Genomic DNA, 20,813 nt, shown 5'->3' with positions numbered 1-20,813 from the left:
AAACCAGAAGTGTAGGGCAAGGGCTCAATTTTATTGTCAATTCAGAAATGAACATGAGGATGTGCAGTATCAACGGAAGCAATGAGCAGTGGATAGATAAAGGACACAAACACCCCAAGGTCAATTAAAGAACTGGATGTTGCCGTGGTAGGGACAGAGGCATGATGGACCAAGGCCTCAACTAGCTTTCCCCAATGTGAGTTTCTGATGATTGTGTGAATTACAAACCTCTTACCTTCAGAGTGAGAAAAGTGATCTTCAGCTCAGTCTCTTGGAGAAAGCCTTTGTTCTGTACTGGGAAAGGAGGGAGACCATGGTGCAGCTGTGGAGGCAAAGCCCAGCCATCGTGGGGCTCATGGAGCTACAGCTCATGCAACTGGCCAATGTCCAGGAACTGACCCAACAGATGGAGGGACAGGTGAGAAATTTGTGCTGCCTCGGGACTGACGCATTTGTGTTGCGGTTCTTTGCATTAGATTCTCTGCAATACGATTTATTTATTGTGGTGCATACTGGGCTCTCTGTCTTGTATTGGGTTCAATGCATGGAGTGTAAATTGGAGGCTCTGTACTGGGTTACCTGTATTAGGTTTTAATGTGTTAAGAATTTGGTTAATTCATAGATGACGAGCTTTGGCGTTAAGGCTGGCATTTTCTGTCCATTTCTATGTGTCCCTTGGACCGAGTGTTTGCTGGTCCATTTGAAACTACCTTTTAAAAGTCAACCACATTGATGGATCTTGACTCACCTGTAGGTCAATAGATTCCTTCCCTGCATGACATTGGTGAACCAGGTAAGTATCTACTAGATTCAAGGTCACCCTTACTGATAACCTTTTAATTCCAGATGTATTGAATTAACTCAATTTAAATTCCCCAATTATCGTGGTAGGATTCAAACATACATTTTTGGACACCTGGATACTTGTCAAATCACTTAAACACCACACTTCCCTGCACTCTATGGGAATTCACCATAATGGATTTACTTTGAGTTCCCTCTTTTGCGGTTCACTGTATTGAAGCTCATTTATTTGGATTCTTTGTTTTGGGATTCAGAATTGAGTCACTGACTTGGTTACTGTGTTGGGTTCTCTGTAAGGGTCTCAGTCTCTGTAAGGCTCATTGTTGGGTCCCTCAATTGTGATTCACTCCATTGAGATCTCTTTTTGAGCTTCATAACTATTGTCTCTGAATTGTGATTCACCATGTTGGAGCCTTTATATCAGGTTCCATATATTGGGATTTATCATTGTGGTCTCTGAACTGTGTTTTACTGTAATAGGTCTTGAGGTTCAATGTATGGGGGTTCATTATTAGGGTCTGAACTGTGATTAACTGTACAGTGGGTTCACTATCAGCAACTCTAAATAGTGATTCACTGCTCTGGATTCACTACATTGGTTAACATATATTTGTACAACTGCTTATGCACTCAACCCCATTATATCTTTTGTTTCAGTTTACAAATGACCTGGTTAGCACTTACTGCTCACTACACGATGACTGGCAGAACAACCAGCACTATAACAACCTGGCAGTCATGTTCCTGGAGCTAGTTACACCAGAGATGGATGTTGATCAGATTGGTAAGGGTCCTGGGTATAAGGCTAGAAATGAATGTGGGGATGAACATGAAGTAGAGATTAGAGATGAGGATGGAGATTGAGATCAGTGTGGAGTTCACCAGTATGGGAAGTTGGAATTGGGAGTAAAGATAAGAATGGTAAAGGAGATGGGAATAGAATGGATAGACGTGGAAGTCGGATGGGGGTGAATATTAAGATGTTGAATATTGAGCTGGATATGAGGATAGGGATGGAATTGAGAATGTTGAGGATGTGGTAGAAATGCCAAAAGACTTGAAGATTGGGATGAGCTGGGAATTAGAATTGGAACAAAACAAATTTGGGAGATGGAGATGGAGTTGAGCATGATGGTTGAGAGGAGAGATGTGAGGGCTGAGTAGTTCCAAGAGGTCTGGGTTATGTTTTGTTAGCCACGCCCGAACAATATACCTATGTATCACAGAGCAGACGTACGTTCCCTCCCCGACCCTCGCCGTCTTTGTTTCTGTTTTGTTTATTAGCTCTTGAAACATGGCAAGATGTCATGAATCACATTTCTCTCTCTCTCTCTCTCCCACCCACCCTCCTCCACACCCACACACTCTCTTCATGTAAGTCTCCCCTTGATTTTTTAATTTTCATCTCTTGCCTCTTCTCACTCTTTTTACCTTAATTTCCCTCTCAATCCATGATCATAAGAATTTCATCTTGTGTGAGCCTCTGCCATGAATTGTACTCACAACTATTCACCGAGTTCCACTGATGCATGAAGGCAAGACAATACTCATGCACACACTTAACTCTCGTAACCAAATTGACATTTCTCCACCTCTCTTCCTGCTTGCCTCTCTTTCTTCTTCTGTTCTCTCGCCTATTTCATTATTTTCCTTTCTCTGTCACCTTTTCCTGAACCTCCCTCGATTTCTGCCTTTCTATCCTTACTTCACCCAGCTTTGAGATATTTCCACATAACAGAGCACGTGTTGGACCTCTTAGTTCTGGGAAGATTCCTGTGGGTTCAACCATTACTAGCACGTCACTGAGTCTGCCAAGGAGGTTAAGATTAATCCCTATTAATCCTTAAAGTTTCTGTGCTGCATCATAACAGTCGCTGTGGATTTGGGAGAGACCTGATCAGGAGCAGGTGGAAGATTGCAACCTTCACGTGGGAAGGCCGTTTCAACGAATGCAATCAACCTGGCGTGCACATTGTACCGCTGCTGACAAATTCATTTCACTTGCACTTTATGTGCAATGTGACGAATAAAACTGATTGATTGATTGATTGAAGGTTAAAAGGAGAATCTGAGAATTAATTTTTTAGTGCTGGAGTAACTCAGTGGGTCAGGCAGCATATCTGGAGAACATGGATAGGTGAAGGTTTGGGTCGGGACCCTTCTTCTAACTTCAGCTAGTCCCTTGCATTACATGGCTGTTTTTCTAATGAGATGCCACAAAGACCTATCTGTTCACAATCTTTATCAATTATTTTGATGAGAGAACCAAGTGTGATTTAACCAAAATTGCTGGGTGGAAGTGTGAGCTGTGTGGGATACAATAGACTTTGAGGGGTTTAGGCTAGCTAAATGAAAAGCTGAGGACATATTTACCTACTTTAGTATTAAAAGAAGTCTATTTTATATAGTAAGATATTAAAAAGTATTAGTGTTCAGGGGATATGAATATGACAGTAAGAATATCCAGCTGAAATTTTAGATTGTCCAAGTGAAAATGAGCGTGGAATATTGTGCACTGGTCTTCCTACCCAAGGACTGATATACTTGTGATCAAAGGCGTGTAGTGCAGATTTACCAGATTGATGATTAGGGTAAAAAGATTAAATTATCTATCCTAACAGGAGGGATTAAGCATCCTGCATTAGACTTGAGTTTTGAGGAACGAGTGATCTCAGAGAAAAGTAGAAAATTGTCATGGGGCTTGACAGGGGAAGTGGAGTGTCCAGAGAACAAAGGGGTCTGGAACAAAGGCTCATATCAAAGGTAAAGAGTTGCCCATTGCGGACTGAGATGAGAAGAAACTTCTTCACCCGTGGGATAGTGAATAATTGGGATTTTCACCCAAGATAATTGTGGAGGTTCAGCCATTGGATAGACTTAAGATATGAAAGTAATCAAAGAATATGGGATCAGTGCAGGAGAATGGTATTGAGGTAAAATATCAATCATGCTCTTACGGAATGATTCAAGAGGTATAAGGGGCAGCCACCCTATATCCCTGCTTCTATCTCCTCTATTCTTACATGTTTATTAAAGATGGGTTCTGAGAGTTGGAAAATGGGTCAGTTTGGCATGAAAAGGGGACAGGGGTCATGGAATGCAGGAGAGGGTGGGAGATTGCAACCTTCACGTGGTCCACCCTGTTTCAACGAATGCAATCAACCTGGTGTGCACAATCAAATAAGATCAAATAGAACAAGTTGTTCTACAACTTTAGGCTGTGCACGCCATATGCAAGAAGAAGAAAATTGCAAGAGCAGAGAATGGGCACTGACTTGCTCCTCTATCGGTTTATTCCATGAGAAGGTCTGTCCAGGCATTGTTTAAACACATGAGTTTTTGTATCTGACAGAGCAGGGTCTGGGATCTGCTGATGTTTCAGTGCATGACAACATGGATAATGGAGTTGTGTTGGACATCTGCAAGGTTAAACCATCTGCTGTTAGAGGTGATGCCATCAATTCCAGTGAAATAACTGCACCAACTCTGGACAACTTTCCATTGCCACAGGTGAGTTGGCTGAGTTGCGATTAATGCGAATGCAAATAATCTAGGCCCAATCTCTGGAAAGTACATCCTGGGTTCTCTCACACCCATCACAGTCCTCCTTCTAGCAAGGTGGCCTTGTTTGTTGCCTTCTCACTAAGACTTGGTCTACCCCCCCCTCATTAATGGCTTCAAGCTCCTTCGATGAGTATTCTGGACTCCGTGCCAGGGAACATTCCCGTGAGCTGGCACTCAAAACTTCCAGGCTCCAAATTCCAGGAGTGCTTGCACAAGACCCCAGTGTCACATACACGTACACCTGCTTCCTGGACCCTGGGAGTCTTGAGGTTGTGGGCACAGATTTGAATGGCCTGGAGTTCTCATTGAAATCTCCAGGAACCCTGCATATTGAGGGAAATGTTTCTTACAGCTACAAGTGGAGAGAGTCGTGCATCACCAGTGATGATCATGGAGGTGGATTCAATTACACCATTCATAAGGGAGCTGGATGAGGATCCAAATGGAAATTAGCAAGGCAATGGGGAGAGAGCTGGAAAGCACGACTAGCTAGATTGCTCTAACATGGACCTGATGGGCCATACTGTAATCATTCTCAGAGTCAGAGTAACAGATGTCAGGTTCCAAACTCACCAGCTTCAGGCCCAGGGAATGGACACTGCAAAGGGGAGGGGGTAAGAGTCAGGGGCTTCGTATCCAAGCAGGGAGGAAGAGAGAGCCAGCAGCCCTACGAAGTGAGAGAGAACGAGGGGAGAGACTGCACCTTTGGCAGAGGAGGGGAGAGCAAAACCAACTTCAGCAGGGGGAGGAAAGTCACAGAGGGGAGAGAATAGACACTTTCAAGGGATGGGGGGGGAGAGTCTACACTCTCAGGAGCAGAAAGCCTATTGGTTTGAGATATTTGGTGAGAAGCTGGGAGAGTGGTTTGATTGCTAGAACGTGGCTCGTTGTTGGACATTTATGGGCCACTGTTGCCTGTCCATCCGTTGTCCCAATAGTATTGACTGACCTGCTCCCTCCACATAGAATTGGATCATTTCATGCGCGTCTGTATATGCCGTGTAGTCCAGTGGAGACTATTTTGAACATATATGGGGGGGGGGGGGGGTTGGGGGGCTGAGTGATGTCCGCTCAAGGAAAGACATTGTGATTTCTTGGTGTTAAGTGAAAGTCACGACTGTGCTGAGATCCACGAGCCTCCATATTAGCTTCTGTTTCTTTCCTTAAAGGAACCAACCCTTGAGGTGCACAAATTGGAGGCGCTGGAGGAGATTTGTGTTGGTTATCCAGAAAACATAGAAAAAATGGATCTGGGGATTCCAATTGAAGCTTCAGCAAAAGTCAAGAGTGAGATACGTGAAGCAGAAGGGGGCTTGGTGAGGGATCAGCAACACCTGGAGGAGACGGAATCAAAGTCTGGAGAGCTGGTGAGAACAAATATCTGCATTGTGTATCCCCACAAGAGCTTTCCGACCACAAGGTCTGTGTCACACCGTGTCCTCAGTAACATGAAGCATTCATCTGTTGAACCTGCCCCCCACCCAACCCTGCTGGTAGAAATGAGAATTCATTGCGCAGTCAATATCAAGTACATCTCAACTATGTTCAGCTTCCTAATTAGGCACAGTAAAGAGGTCGAATCAATATTAAAATAACACAAATGAAGAGGGTTGTACAACTAACTCCCTAAGATACTTGAAAACGAGGAATAGTTTATACCAAAGGTTTTTTATTGAACAAAAGAGAAGCTTCAAATTTGATGAACAATTCCCTGACTGTGTCACTGGCAAGTTCCATGCAAAACTGTGTAGCCACAACTGAAACAGCAGGTGATTGCAATTGTTAAGGGTGATACAGTAAAACTGATAATCCGGCATAGTCTGTTGGTGACAGATTAGCAGATTTTCCAGACTATTACATGTTACTCTTATTAATTCTCTATCATATTATTTCATTCTTTTTACATGGTATATAGTAATATAATAGGTTTTCCAGTTTAAAGAATGCAGGAAATATGATGCGTCTGAGATGACCATTCACAGTTGAACACATGGAACTCAGTCTTCAGTCCTTGCTTTTTTTTCCCCAGGCAATTTGCAAAAGCTTTAGAATTAAATATAGGGGCCATGATAAAGAGGTCTGCAGACAGTGCAAAGATGTCACGTGGTTGACTGAGGAGGAAAGCTTCAAACTGCAAGACGCAATGGATGGTCTTGTGGGTCATACATGAAGCTGGACAATGGAATATAATCCAGAGAAGTCCAGGCTAATGTAATGCAATCGGTCAAAGAAGTACATAATAATGCGAGGATATTGAGCGATGTGGAGAGCAGTGGGACCTTTGAATATATGACTACAGATCATTAACGGCAGCAAGACAGGTCAAAAATGTGGTTAAAAAGACATTTGGGAAGATTCTCTTTATTAGTCAAAGTATAAAATATAAGAGTTTAGGGACGTTAAATCAAAACTAGTAAAGGCCACACCTTAAGTATGACAAATGACGGCTTGTACTCGCTAGAATTTAGAAGATTGAGGGGGGGATCTTATAGAAACTTATAAAATTCTTAAGGGGTTGGACAGGCTAGATGCAGGAAGATTGTTCCCGATGTTGGGGAAGTCCAGAACAAGGGGTCACAGTTTAAGGATAAAGGGTAAATCTTTTAGGACTGAGATGAGAAAAACATTTTTTAGAGAGTGGTGAATATCTGGAATTCTCTGCCACAGAAGGTAGTTGAGGCCAATTCATTGGCTATATTTAAGAGGCAGTTAGATGTGGCCCTTGTGGCCAAAGGGATCCGGGGGTATGGAGAGAAAGCAGGTACAGGATACTGATTTGGATGATCAGCCATGAACATATTGAATGGCGGTGCTGGCTCAAAGGGCCGAATGGCCTACTCCTGCACCTATTTTCTATGTTTCTATAAGGTTCTGATCACTGCATCACAGAGAAGGTGAGATTACAATGGGGAGGATGCAGATACCTATGAGGATGCCCACACTGTCAACTACTGTACATGGCTAATCTTTAATTCGCTGCAGACTGTTTTAGCATGCCCCCTTACATTTAGTCTAAACTTACAAATTACCAAAAAACTAAAAAGCAAGGCACTGAGGGAAATTGTAGCTATGTGGATGTTAACGCTACTGTATTTGGTTTTTGTTATACACAAAATCATGGGGCCCCAGATTGTGCAAATAGGAAGAAGTATTATCTTTAGGGCAGGGTTCAAAAACGGGAGCTCTGTTTTCATTGTGCATTAATTTTTTACGATACTATATAACACCCTCCTTGGTTGGCAAGGATAATTTGGCCCATAGGGCCTGTTTCTATGCTGTATAGCTATGATTTTTATAACCATTATAATCCTCCATTATAACCTCGTATGATCTGGGTTATGGTAGGAATCAAATCGCCACATCCTGCTGCAATATCTGGTATGGCCTTCATCCAGGGTATCTGATCCCATATTGTTGGCAGGTTCGTACATCTGTTGCCATCATCTGCCTTCTTTCGGTTGTCTCCCTTTGCATTACAACATGTAGGATGCTCAAACAGAGGTTGGGGATGTGATGATCTAACCTTCCTCAATATTCCCTTGGCCAGCTTCACAATATTCTACTGCAATGGAAAATGGGATGATATTGTTTGGTATTCAAGCTATTAGTCTACAGAGAACTTCACTGAAGCATCCATGGATATTTTTTATATTGCTATTTGGTAAACCAAACATAGATAGGTCTACTTAATCAACATAACAGGCCCTCTGCTCACAATGTCCGTGCCGAACAGGATGCCAAGGTAAACAAATCTCTGCCTGCACATGATCCATATCCTTACATTTCCCTGCATTTATCCGTGCTTCCACTTTCACACCCTATAGTGCTTTCCCAGGAACCCACCACTCTCTGTGTGAAAGAATCTTGCCCTGCAAAACTACTTTAGACTTTGAAACTCTCACCTGAAAGCTATACCCTCTAGTCTTTGACATTTCCACCCTGGGGAAAAAGGTTCAGACTATCTACCCTATCTATGCCTCACGTAACTTTATATACTTCTATCCAGTCTCCCCTCAATGTCTGATGTACCAGAGAAAACAATCTAAATTTGTCCAACCTCTCTATGGCTAATACCCTCTAATCCAGGCAACGTACTGGTCAACTGTTTCTACTGCCTCTCCAAAGCCTCCACATCCTTCCTGTATTGGTGCAACCAGAACTGCACACAAATGCAGCAGAATTAAAGTCCTATAAAGCTGCAACATGACTTCCTGACTCTTATACCCAATGCCCAGATCTTCTTTACCACTTTATCTATTGTGTTGCCACTTTCAGCGAGCTATGGGCCGAGATCCTTTGTACATCAATCCTGTTATGTGCCTTGCCAATGACATTATACTTTCCCCTTGCATTCAAACTTCAGCTGCTTACTCTCCTCCCTGATACATCTGGCTGTTCCACCTCCTTCTTGAGAATGTTCTGCATCTGCAAGACATCCTGGACCCTGACACCCGGGAGGCCACTGCCACACACCATCCTGGAGACCTGTTTGTGGTCACAGAATCGTCCACCTAATTAGTCTCCTACTAATATTGCTCTGCATTACTTTACTCTTCCTTCACTGTGCCTTAAATCCAGGTTCACCACCACGATCTGACTGCTGCTGCTGTTGTTTTCTTCTGAAAGGTCATCGCCCCAAAAGTATCCAAAAGGTTATACTTGTTTTCAAGGGAATAGTCAGAGGGGGTTCTTGTGCTATCTACCAACTCTCTTTTCTGATAGTGACCCATTTACTTTCTACCTGCACCTTAGGTGTGACCATCTCAATATAACTCCTATCTATGACATTCTCGGTCACCAGCCACAGCTCCAGTTGCCTCACGCAGCCAGTCAGGAGCTGCAGATGTACACACTCACCACAGGTGTGGTGTCAGAAACACTGGAAGTCTCCCTGACTTTCAACATCCTGCAGGATCCCGAAACGTCACCTATTTCCTTCGCTCCATAGATGCTGCTGCACCCGCTGAGTTTCTCCAGCGTTTTTGTGTACCTTCGATCTTCCAGCATCTGCAGTTCCTTCTTGAACACAATAGGTGAATATTGAGTTCATTATTTTTTTCTAAATGATGGAAACATAGGGCTGTTAGAAGACCAGATTTTGCTTTACCTTTCTCAATATACTTTCATAAATAGGTACAAAAGGTAATCAGAAAGGTAAAAGTTATTAAAAAATAGCTACACCAGTTATTCCTACCTGATGAATGGTGAGCAGCTGTGAGCACCGAACCCTTTAAAGCAGTGGTTCCCAAACTTTTTTTGGCCATGCCCCACCTAATCACCTCTAAAATCCTGATGCCCCCCCCCCCCCCCCCCATGTGGTGATATATAATTCTTATCATTTAAAAAGTGAACTCTGTTTCAGCTGAAGAAGCTTAAAACGCCAATACCTTGGTTTAAACAAGCTTCAAAAGAACATGGCGTCCATGAAAAAGAAAAATGAAATAAACAAAAGACAATTAAAGTTCTGAGCAAGAAATTACTAAAAAATTGTAAAAAAAAAAAGAAAAAAACATTAGGTGGAAATTGCCCCCCTTAAAAATCAAATTGCCCCCCTGTGGGGTGTACGCCCCACGTTGGGAACCACTGCTTTAAAGGCTTTAGATTTGGTGCAGTGGAAATGACAGGAATTTCACCCAACCTCGCTATCACAATATAAAACCAGGGTAAAGGGGAGCTGCTGGATATTGATTGATGGCCCTCAGGGGAAGTCTGACAATGTTTAAAGGCTGGATATGGGGCCAGGGGTGATTACGGACATTGCTGTGTTTACCAAACTTTCCATTGGTCTGTGTTTTCCTTTTGAAAGGATGTTGTTTCTGTGGCGCAGAATGGAGAGCAAATGTTTGAGATTTCTGTTGATCATCCGTCCAGCCAGTCACAACAGGGAGAAATGTCTCTGCATATTCCATTAGATCAAGCCTCAGTGAAAGCCATGTCCAACAGAGAGCAAGACCAGACACAAAAGCAGCAACAAGGAGATGGGCCTGATTTAAAGTCCAGAGACTCGGTGAGAGTTAATATTTTACTGTCTCCGCCCATGTGGGTTTGCTGTCATGGGATATTATGTGTTACTTGGTGACACAGCATTCACTATAGCCTTCTCTCATACTGTAGATACTTGTGCCCCAACAAGCATAGTTATGGATGCATTTAATATTATGTATACCTTATCCGAGTACAAATTGCTAATCGGCCACCCATTATTCACTATAACGTAAAACATAGGTCTAACCCATTTCCCATTCATTTTCACGGGAGATGCAACACTGTCCTCATCCCTTCCTTTCCAATTTTCCAGAGACCCATGTAGTCTTTCTTGGTGAAACAATGTCTCACATAGCACTGCTTCCAACTTAGGGGTCCGCTTGTAGGAGTTACAACTCATCTTTTGTTTGAGCATGTTGCAGCCTTTTAGACTCATCGTTGAGTTCTCCAGCCTTAGGTAACTTGTTTTTTTGTCTTTATCAGCATTGGTCATTTCTGCTGAAATGTATCCACCTGTGATATTGGCACAGTTTTACTCTCTATTAGTTCATCCTGACCTGCTGAGCATATCCCATAGTCTTGCTATAAGCAACACACACAAATAAGTATAACTTGTCACATTAACCCATTTGATCTGGTCTCACCCTGTCATATATTCTTTATATCCTATCCCTTCTCTGTTCCATCTTTGAAATTTTATATTTTTTTCTCATCTTTCCCAGTTCTGACAAAAGGGGCGTCTACTTCTCTTTCCCACAGATACTAATTAACTTACTGTTTTTGTTTCCTTTACATCTAATTGTAACATAATTTAATTGTTCTATCTGGGACATGTGACAATAAAACACTCTTGACTCTAGAATAGCATTCAGCCCTATAATGAAGTAATATTTGCCCAAACCTTTTCACAAACTTCTGGAGCAACTACAGGTTGATCAGTATCTGTGGAGGGAAATGGATAGTCACGATTCGAATTTTGGGAACCTTCATGTAGACTTCTGAAATGTCAACTGTCCAGTTTCCTCCACAGATGCTGCTCAACCCGCTGAGTTCCCCCAGAAGATTGTTTGGTGCTCCAGATTCTACAGTCTCTTGTCTCATCTATTACAACTATTTTTATTCTCTTGAGGAATCATCTCTCGTTCTTTCCATTTTTACTGTATTATTATTTGTGCTAACCATTTTGCATTGTTTCCCAAAGTAATAATGAAATATGTCCAAATTATGAATCATTCACTTCCACTGCGCTGTGGACCAGTCCTTCCACTTGGTCCTATTCTGAGTGCTTCTGTCTCCAGATGTGCTGGTCATTGCAAGCTGTCAGTGACACATTTTCATGCCTGTGATGAATGTAAAATTGAGACACCAACTGTGCAAAAAGGTGGTTCTGGATGGCTGATGTGAATAACCTCATTGCATGGAATTTAGATCCTAGTGTGAAATTCCTTAGCCATGTGATGTTTGCTATTTTTGGTAGTCAGCTATGATTAAGGGTCTACAGGTTTAACTTACTGACTTGCCTTGAACTTTGAGCCACTAACCCGGGTCTCACCTGGTGATTGTTAATCTTATCCCGTGCTATGGCCGTTAGTAGCTCATTCACTAACTACTTGGAATCTTGATCAGTGCAAGTGTTTCCATGGTTACAGCATTTTAAACATGGGCACTAAATTATAATATAATCCACCCCCACACAGAATGCAGGGAACTTTGTCATGCTTTTCTGTTTGCTGTACATCTCCAACCATGGAGTGTAGAATTTTACATTCTGTCTCTGGCATTGATTTTGTTTCTAGTTGAGTTTATCAGCCACCAAAAATCGCAGTTCATCGTCCAGTGATTAGTCTAGCAGATGCGAGAGAGAGAGACAGAAACAAAACAGTGGTGGGGTGGAGAAATGCAAGGTGTGCGGATGTGGGAAAGTAGATGTTATGGGAGTGGGCAGGGACTGTGCGTTACATGAGTGAATGGTATGTTAGCATTCATAGCAAAAGGATTTGAGTATAGGAGCAGGGAGGTTCTACTGCAGTTGTACAGGGTCTTTGTGAGACCACACCTGGAGTATTATACGCTTATATGGTATTGCGTACAGTTTTGGTCTCCAAATCTGAGGAAAGAAATTCTTGCCATAGAGGGAATACAGAGAAGGTTCACCAGACTGATTCCTGGGATGTCAAGACTTTCATATGAAGAAGGACTGGATAGACTCGGTTTGTACTCGCTAGAATTTAGAAGATTGAGGGGGGATCTTATAGAAACTTACAAAATTCTTAAGGGGTTGGACAGGCTAGATGCAGGAAGATTGTTCCCGATGTTGGGGAAGTCCAGAACAAGGGGTCACAGTTTAAGGAAAGGGGGAAATCTTTTAGGACTGAGATGAGAAAAACATTTTTCACACAGAGAGTGGTGAATCACTAGAATTCTCAGCCACAGAAGGTAGTTGAGGCCAGTTCATTGGCTATATTTAAGAGGGAGTTAGATGTGGCCCTTGTGGCTAAAGGGATCAGGGGGTATGGAGAGAAGGCAGGTACAGGATACTGAGTTGGATGATCAGCCATGATCATATTGAATGGCAGTGCAGGCTCGAAGGGCCGAATGGCCTACTCCTGCACCTATTTTCTATGGTTCTATGAGGCTCCGGCATGGGGAGGGACAGGCTGCACACCCCATAACATAAAGTAGTTTTCCTTTGGTCATTTGTGCTGGTGGTTTGTGGGGTGACTGTGTTTTCTCTGGTGTGTAGACTCGCATAGGTGGCCCTCGGTGTAAGACGAACACAATATTAATATCAGAAGAAGAGAAGAAGCATGTCCTGAGGAGTCTGGCACATGTTCAGAGGAAAGCCGAAGAGAAGCGAAGGAGAGAGAAGGAGAGGCAGACACTACGGGTGAGTGGCTCCTGACTGGGGCACTGACCACGGTGATCAGATCTCCTGATTATCCCAGCATGGTCCACTTTCAGCTTCATCCCAGGGATCATGAGCACCTGAGTGGCCTTCTTAGGAGAAAGCATTGGGGGACAGCAGTTCCCAGCCCCAAGGCCTAGGGTGTCTCACGTGAAGCAATGAATAAAGGTCCTGGGTCTCAATCAGAGGATGCCAGATGGGTGGGTTGGTGTTTGCATTCCTTTACCTGTGTTGTCTTGCGCCTGGTACAAAAAAGACCACCTATTCCCAAAAGGTCCTAGACTCCTTCTATCCCAGTTCAACAAGCTGCAGACTGCTTTAAAATTGGAACATGCACCAATACCTTATAACAACTCCATCTGATCTCATGACCTTTGACATCCACAGTTGGCTCGGGTCAGGCACATCCTGGTATTTATTTGACGCTGGAGGATCAACATTCACACTTGACAGCACATATCAGCAGCACAGAAACAGTTTTGTCATTCATTTCTGAATTTATTGGGATCACATCAAGTGCTACAACCTCATTCATTCAAGCCATTGATGTGCATCCCACCACACTCATGAGAGTCAGTGTGCAGTCCAGTGCTTGACACTAGAAAACTGTGTATAACCCAGTCTCCATTCACTTGGGGTTCATACTGCATTCCCACACCCAAGGCTCTTCACCTCTTCTCTCCCTTGCTTGTCTGAGCTCATGCTCACTGTCCAGTAGTTAATGTCCTTGTTATTTGCTGCCTTTTGTGTTTATAAATGTAGGTCCGGTCCAACATTATTCCCTACCTCACCATCTTTGATCGATATCTCTCTTCTCCTCTGATCTAGGTACTGGAGGGCCTTTCCATTGCTCGGAACAGGATATCAACTATTGACAGACCATGCCCTCAGACATATGGACAGGATTGTCTCACTGAAGACCTGCTCAAGGTGAGACATCATGAACCAGAGAGAAAATGTAACTCACAGGACTCATGGATTATGAGATTGCTTAGAACTTTCCATTACACCGCACCTCCGTCCAGAACTTAGGGAATGCAGGAAAGGGGGTCCATGTGCCAAAAGGGGAGATTTGAAGGAGGGGCATAATAGAAGGATTATGGGTCTGACAGAATTGCCTTTGATGGCAGTGTTTCATTGTCATAAATAGGAATTGCCGAGTTTAGTTGGAGATTAGGAAGAATAGAAAAGCCTAAATGGGTGAATTTAAGATCATTCATGTTCAATCAGATCTGCTCTGCCATTCAATATAAGGCAGTATTCAACATCACTTTCCCACCTGCATGACAATCCTTGATTTCTTCAGTGCCTAAAAGCCATTGATCTGTCTTCAATATAGTCAATGACTAAGCATCACATTCCCTTGAGGGGGACAGTACAAAGTTACAACTGTCTGTGTTGGGAAATTCATCATCCCATCCCTCCAGTCCACTCCATCTCCTGTTGAAGTCCATTCGTTTTACCCCCCCACTTTCCTCACGGCAGTCCCAACCTCATTCCCTATCCCTGGCTTTGAAGATCATCCTGCCCTAATAGCCAATAGCTGAATTTTTGCTTCCTGTGTCTTGAGCCTCTCGGCATTTCCCGGGCAAGTCGCCTTCAATATCAGTGAACTCATTTCATTCTACTAAATTGTGGGGAATATGGGGCCCAGGCTGTTCAAACCATTTACAGGTCAAAAACCATTCCAACAATTCTTCCAAGTGTAAAATAGACTAAAAAATGTGTACACTACTGAAATTGTGAATTTTGACCACACCTCCTTCTCATACTCGAAACGTTTTGCAATAAGGACAAAAACACCATTGTAATCTGCTTGTTAATTGTATGCAACTTGTTTGTGCACATGGACATCCAAAACTCTTTAAATATCACCACACAAGTCTTACCTTTCATATAAATATACTGGTTTTCCATATTTTCATTCAAGGTTGATAATTTTGCACTTTGCTACATTATGCTTCTTCTAGATTCTTGTCCAATCCCTAAACACATCCATCCATCTGTTGAGGGAGAGTTAGCCATTAGTCATAGTTGTCAACCACAGCATTTCATGAGGTGAAAGTACTTCCACAGTGCAGTTAGGACAAGAATTTTTTAATTTTCACCATCTTAGAATAAAAGAACAATGATTGTTTCCAAGTCCGGATGTTGTGTGACAGGGGGGAGGGTAACAATGTTAGTTTTACCCTACATCTGCTGCCCTTGAACTGGCAAGTAGTTGATGTCACAATTTAGGAGAGATGGTCATTAAATCTTAAATATATTACTGCATTCTATTGTGTCCATGTTGAAACACTGGTCGAGTGCAAATGGATTGATGTAGTTAATCTATAGGGCGATGGCCAATCAAGCAAGATAGTTTTTATTGGAACGTGAGTGTTTTGGGAGCTGCATTCATCGAGACAAGTGTAGAGTATTGCACCACACTCTTGTTTCTTGTAGAAGGTTTTGGACAGTCAGCAGATGAGTCACTCATCACTCATCACTGCATGTAGTCTCTGAACTGATCTTATAACCACAATACACATGCGACCAGATGACCCTATTATTTTCTGGTCAAGATGCCAGCGGTACACGATGTGACCATTTGCCGAAGGTTAAACACACTATTGTTGGAGAAGATCATGAATTGCCTGTATATTTTGTGGCAGCATTATTAACTTGTCATGTCACTTATGTCACTAACATCGGTAGTGAGGAAACTGCTAGAGTCAGTTATTAAAGATGGGATAGCAGCACATTTGGAAAGTGGTGAAATCATTGGACAAAGTCAGCATGGATTTACGAAAGGTAAATCATGTCTGACGAATCTTATAGAATTTTTCGAGGATGTAACTAGTAGCGTGGATAGGGGAGAACCAGTGGATGTGGTGTATCTGGACTTCCAGAAGGCTTTCGACAAGGTCCCACACAAGAGATTAGTATACAAACTTAAAGCACACGGCATTGGGGGTTCAGTATTGATGTGGATAGAGAACTGGCTGGAAGCAAAGAGTAGGAGTAAACGGGTCCTTTTCACAATGGCGGGCAGTGACTAGTGGGGTACTGCAAGGCTCAGTGCTGGGACCCCAGCTATTTACAATATATATTAATGATCTGGATGAGGGAATTGAAGGCAATATCTCCAAGTTTGCGGATGACACTAAGCTGGGGGGCAGTGTTAGCTGTGAGGATGATGCTAGGAGACTTCAAGGTGACTTGGATAGGCTGGGTGAGTGGGCAAATGTTTGGCAGATGCAGTATAATGTGGATAAATGTGAGGTTATCCATTTTGGTGGCAAAAACAGGAAAGCAGACTATTATCTAAATGGTGGCCGATTAGGAAAAGGGGAGGCAGCGAGACCTGGGTGTCATGGTACACCAGTCATTGAAAGTAGGCCTGCAGGTGCAGCAGGCAGTGAAGAAAGCGAATGGTATGTTAGCTTTCATAGCAAAAGGATTTGAGTATAGGAGCAGGGAGGTTCTACTGCAGTTGTACAGGGTCTTGGTGAGACCACACCTGGAGTATTGCGTACAGTTTTGGTCTCCAAATCTGAGGAAGGACATTATTGCCATAGAGGGTGTGCAGAGAAGGTTCACCAGACTGATTCCTGGGATGTCAGGACTGTCTTATGAAGAAAGACTGGATAGACTTGGTTTATACTCTCTAGAATTTAGGCGATTGAGAGGGGATCTTATAGAAACTTACAAAATTCTTAAGGGGTTGGACAGGCTAGATGCAGGAAGATTGTTCCCGATGTTGGGGAAGTCCAGGACAAGGGGTCACAGCTTAATGATAAGGGGGAAATACTTTAAAACTGAGATGAGAAAAACCTTTTTCACACAGAGAGTGGTGAATCTCTGGAACTCTCTGCCACAGAGGGTAGTTGAGGCCAGTTCATTGGCTATATTTAAGAGGGAGTTAGATGTGGCCCTTGTGGCTAAGGGGATCAGAGGGTATGGAGAGAAGGCAGGTATGAGATACTGAATTGGATGATCAGCCATGATCATATTGAATGGCGGTGCAGGCTCGAAGGGCCGAATGGCCTACTCCTGCACCTAATTTCTATGTTTCTATGTTATCATCTCAAACCTGAATGTGATTCAGGGACTGCAAATGAATCCGAATATTGTGCTATCAACAAATATCCTCAGTTATCCTGGAAGAATTTTATTGATTAAAAGTAACTAATGATAGTTCAAACAATTTTCTGGGGAGTTCCTGCAGGCTTTCCTGACACTGAGAAAACCTCCAAAAACCACAACCATTTTCCTTCGCAATATGACTCCCAGTTTTCCCTGATAACCAATTACCTTCAATTTTACAGGGTCTCACTGTTGCCATTTTCGATCAAATGCTGTCTTGATGTCAATTCCACTACCTAGGAAGATGCGGTCCAATAGATGGAGGATCAAAGGAATCACTAAAAGGTGTAAACATGTTAGCGATGCCTTACAGAAAACAAATAAAGCATTAGGGTTATTTCTGAAGGGATAGAACTGAAAACAAAGGACATGACACGGCCCTAAGCCTTTATGGAAAGCTGGTTAGGGCATACTAGTAGTGTACAGTTCTGGTCCCCGATTTATAAAAAGAATATAGAGGCAAAGGAGAAGACTTACAATACCTGGACCACAAGCTGCCAACGGCACATCCATGGTGGTACATGACATGCCCAGGATTGATGATGATAAGAGGTTAAATGGCAGGTTGGTGCTGGACGAGTCGGTAAGATGATTCTCACTATTGTCGCATATTCCTAAATGTTAGCAAGTTAAGAGTTTACGCAATTGACTGGGACTATGACTTTGAGTTGTCAAAAGCAGATGCTAGTTCCATGCCAGGAGATCCATCCATTTCTTTCCTGCTTCAGATAATCCCTCGTCTTTGCTGCAACTGTTTGTTCAGTGTTTCAGATGACAATTGAAACTCACCAATAGGCCGAGTAAGGACTACAGGTTTCCTGCTCTAAAGAACATTTGTGAACTAGATGACTGTGTATAATATTGTGGTAGTTTAATGATCGTCATTGCTAATACAGGTACTGACATTTAAGTTCAGATTTACCTCATTTGAATTCCATGCTGCCGTGGCGAAATTTGAGCATATTGTTGGATCATCAGTCAAAATCCCCAGGAGTAGCCATAGATTTAGATCACTAGAGGGTTGAGCTCATGACTTGTCCCCTAAACATTCAATCTTGGGTCACTCACTCCTCTAAGTCACCTCCAATTTACCCCACTTCTATGCCCCCCCCCCACCCCCCCCCCCCCCCCCCCCCCCCCCCCCCCCCCCCCCCCCCCCCCCCCCCCCCCCTTTAACCCTTCAAAGTGACTCTGTTGCTTTGGGAATTGACAGTGCCTGTTTGTGTCCTGCACTAGGAATCTGTTCACTGGAGGACTAAAGTCAGGGAAAGTTTGGAACAACTTCGACAAGAACGTACCTTCATTCTGAGATCAAAAGGCGAGAGGTAGGAAAGCTTCTGGAGGGCTTGCGCAGTGGATTAAGGAGTGAAGCTGAAGATGGGGCTGAGGTTATAATAATATTGAGGGATGGTGTTCAAGGGGCAAGGATGGGGTTGTTATAGGTGAATGGAATGACACATGACAGTGAGATTAAGGGGTGGAGAGTTACAGTGGTGATGGTGGAGATGTAAATGCAGTATTTAATGAGGTGTGTATGGCAAGGAGGATTGCAACAGATGTATAACAATGAGCAGTGTGGGGGTGGGAGTTGAGCTGAGGGGTTGAGATGTGTACAGCTTTGGTCTCCTAATTTGAGGAAGGACATCCTTGTGATTGAGGCAGTGCAGCGTAGGTTCACGAGATTGATCCCTGAGATGGCGGTACTGTCATATGAGGAAAGATTGAAAAGACTAGGGTTGTATTCACTGGAGTTTAGAAGGATGAAGGATCTTATAGAAATATAGAATTATAAAAGGACTGGACAAGCTAGATGCAGGAAAAATGTTCCCAATGTTGGGCGAGTCCAGAACCAGGGGCCACAGTCTTAGAATAAAGGGGAGGCCATTTAAGACTGAGGTGAGAAAAAACTTTTTCACCAAGAGAGTTGTGAATTTGTGGAATTCCCTGCCACAGAGGGCAGTGGAGGCCAAATCACTGGATGGATTTAAGAGAGTTAGATAGAGCTCCAGGGGATAGTGGAATCAAGAGATATGGGGAGAAGGCTGGCACGGGTTATTGATTGGGGACGATCAGACATGATCACAATGAATGGCAATGTTGGCTCAAAGGGCCGAATGGCCTCCTCCTTCACCTATTTTCTATGTTTCTATGACTGGTTGCTTTATGGGATTAGTTATGATTGTGTGGGGTTGAAGATATAAGGTAAGATATTCAGTTAAGGGAATGGGATGAAGCTTTCAGGTTAATGCTAAAGAGTTGAGGGTGGGGAATGTGTTGCAGGGTACATTTGAGAGGTTGGTGTGAGGATATTGCTATGGGATAGCAATTGAAGAGTTATTGTATGAAGGGCGAATGATGGATTTATGGAGTCGAAGAGCAGAAGTTAGCATTTGAAAGGAGACAGATGGTCCAGGAGGTATATTTGAGGGGTCGAGTGTAAGAAACATGATAGTGGAGTAACTGATGAAGATGTAGCAGGTGAGGGGTGGAGCTGTTGCTGTAAGATAGTGGGGATGAGCTGAGTTATAACGGTCAGTAGCTTTTACCTTTGTACTTCTTCATAGGAACACAGCCAGTTTTAATGAACTGTTCAATCCTGTGGAAACTAAGGATTTTACTGATGGGAAGAATCAAAGTGAACATTCAAAGGAGGTCCAACATCCAGGTATCCATGTAACAGATTCCCTCAACCCGTTGTTTTGAATGGTCTCTTTAAGAAAGGATTTAGAACGGATTTAGTCTCATTGTTTAACTGAAGACTGGGGAGTGTGGTTTTGGCCCAAGCCCTATTCCACAGAAATAGGAATATGAACAGGAGGTAGCTACTCAGCAGAGCCCTTGACCTACTCCATTGTCCAATGTACCTGGCTGATTTTCTCCCCCCCCTCCTCTTTCCTGTCCTCTCTTCGTATCCTTGGGTTCCCAAAGTGTTCAACATCTTTCAATGAAGATACTAATGGACTATGGTCCATTAGTTTAGATAATTCCAACAATTCACAACTAATTGAATGAAGAAAGTCTCTATCTCAGACCTAAGTGGCCAATCACTTATCTAAAATGCCTGACTCTGCACTCCAGCCAAGAAGAAAAGCTTTTCGGCAGATTTCCTGTCACCCAGTATCATCCCTCACTCTTCTTAATTGCACTCAAACCTTTATTCAAAGATTGACTCTATGTCCCAGGAATCAATCAAGTGAAGCTGAACCTCACCCTTTCTAAGGTGGATCAAGCCTATGCTGGTTCTGACAGCCATGTGACACATTGACCCCAGTAGTGAAGTATGACCAGCTGCTCATTCTATTCAGGGTCAGGTTCTGTTCTGTGAAAAACAATGAAACAGACTCTGTTTGGTTGTTTCTGATGCTGTTGTTACCTAAACCTTCTCTGCTGAAAATACAAACACATTTCTTGTTTACCTCAATTCCAG

General features: G+C 43.1%; 1 protein-coding gene across 2 annotated transcripts in view; it reads left to right on the top strand.

Moving 5' to 3' along the window:
* Window positions 1-20,813, top strand: part of LOC129707839 (uncharacterized) — a 31,121-nt gene that overhangs the window by 9,684 nt on the left and 624 nt on the right. Inside the window, exons 7-15 of one of the 2 annotated variants that reach the window (XM_055653234.1) lie at window positions 242-418; window positions 1,462-1,588; window positions 4,157-4,314; window positions 5,538-5,735; window positions 10,175-10,375; window positions 13,097-13,240; window positions 14,087-14,188; window positions 18,623-18,711; window positions 19,951-20,051. In XM_055653234.1, coding sequence (XP_055509209.1) covers window positions 242-418; window positions 1,462-1,588; window positions 4,157-4,314; window positions 5,538-5,735; window positions 10,175-10,375; window positions 13,097-13,240; window positions 14,087-14,188; window positions 18,623-18,711; window positions 19,951-20,051 — 1,297 coding nt within the window. Of the gene's footprint in view, window positions 1-241; window positions 419-1,461; window positions 1,589-4,156; window positions 4,315-5,537; window positions 5,736-10,174; window positions 10,376-13,096; window positions 13,241-14,086; window positions 14,189-18,622; window positions 18,712-19,950; window positions 20,808-20,813 lie in introns of those variants that run through there. The other variant, XM_055653233.1, reaches the window with a different exon arrangement.

This window comes from Leucoraja erinacea, chromosome 22, assembly GCF_028641065.1.
Source record: "Leucoraja erinacea ecotype New England chromosome 22, Leri_hhj_1, whole genome shotgun sequence".
Classification (NCBI taxonomy): Eukaryota; Metazoa; Chordata; class Chondrichthyes; order Rajiformes; family Rajidae; genus Leucoraja; species Leucoraja erinaceus.
Note: the sequence above shows the minus strand (reverse complement) of the source record. Positions and strands in the feature narration are given on the sequence as shown.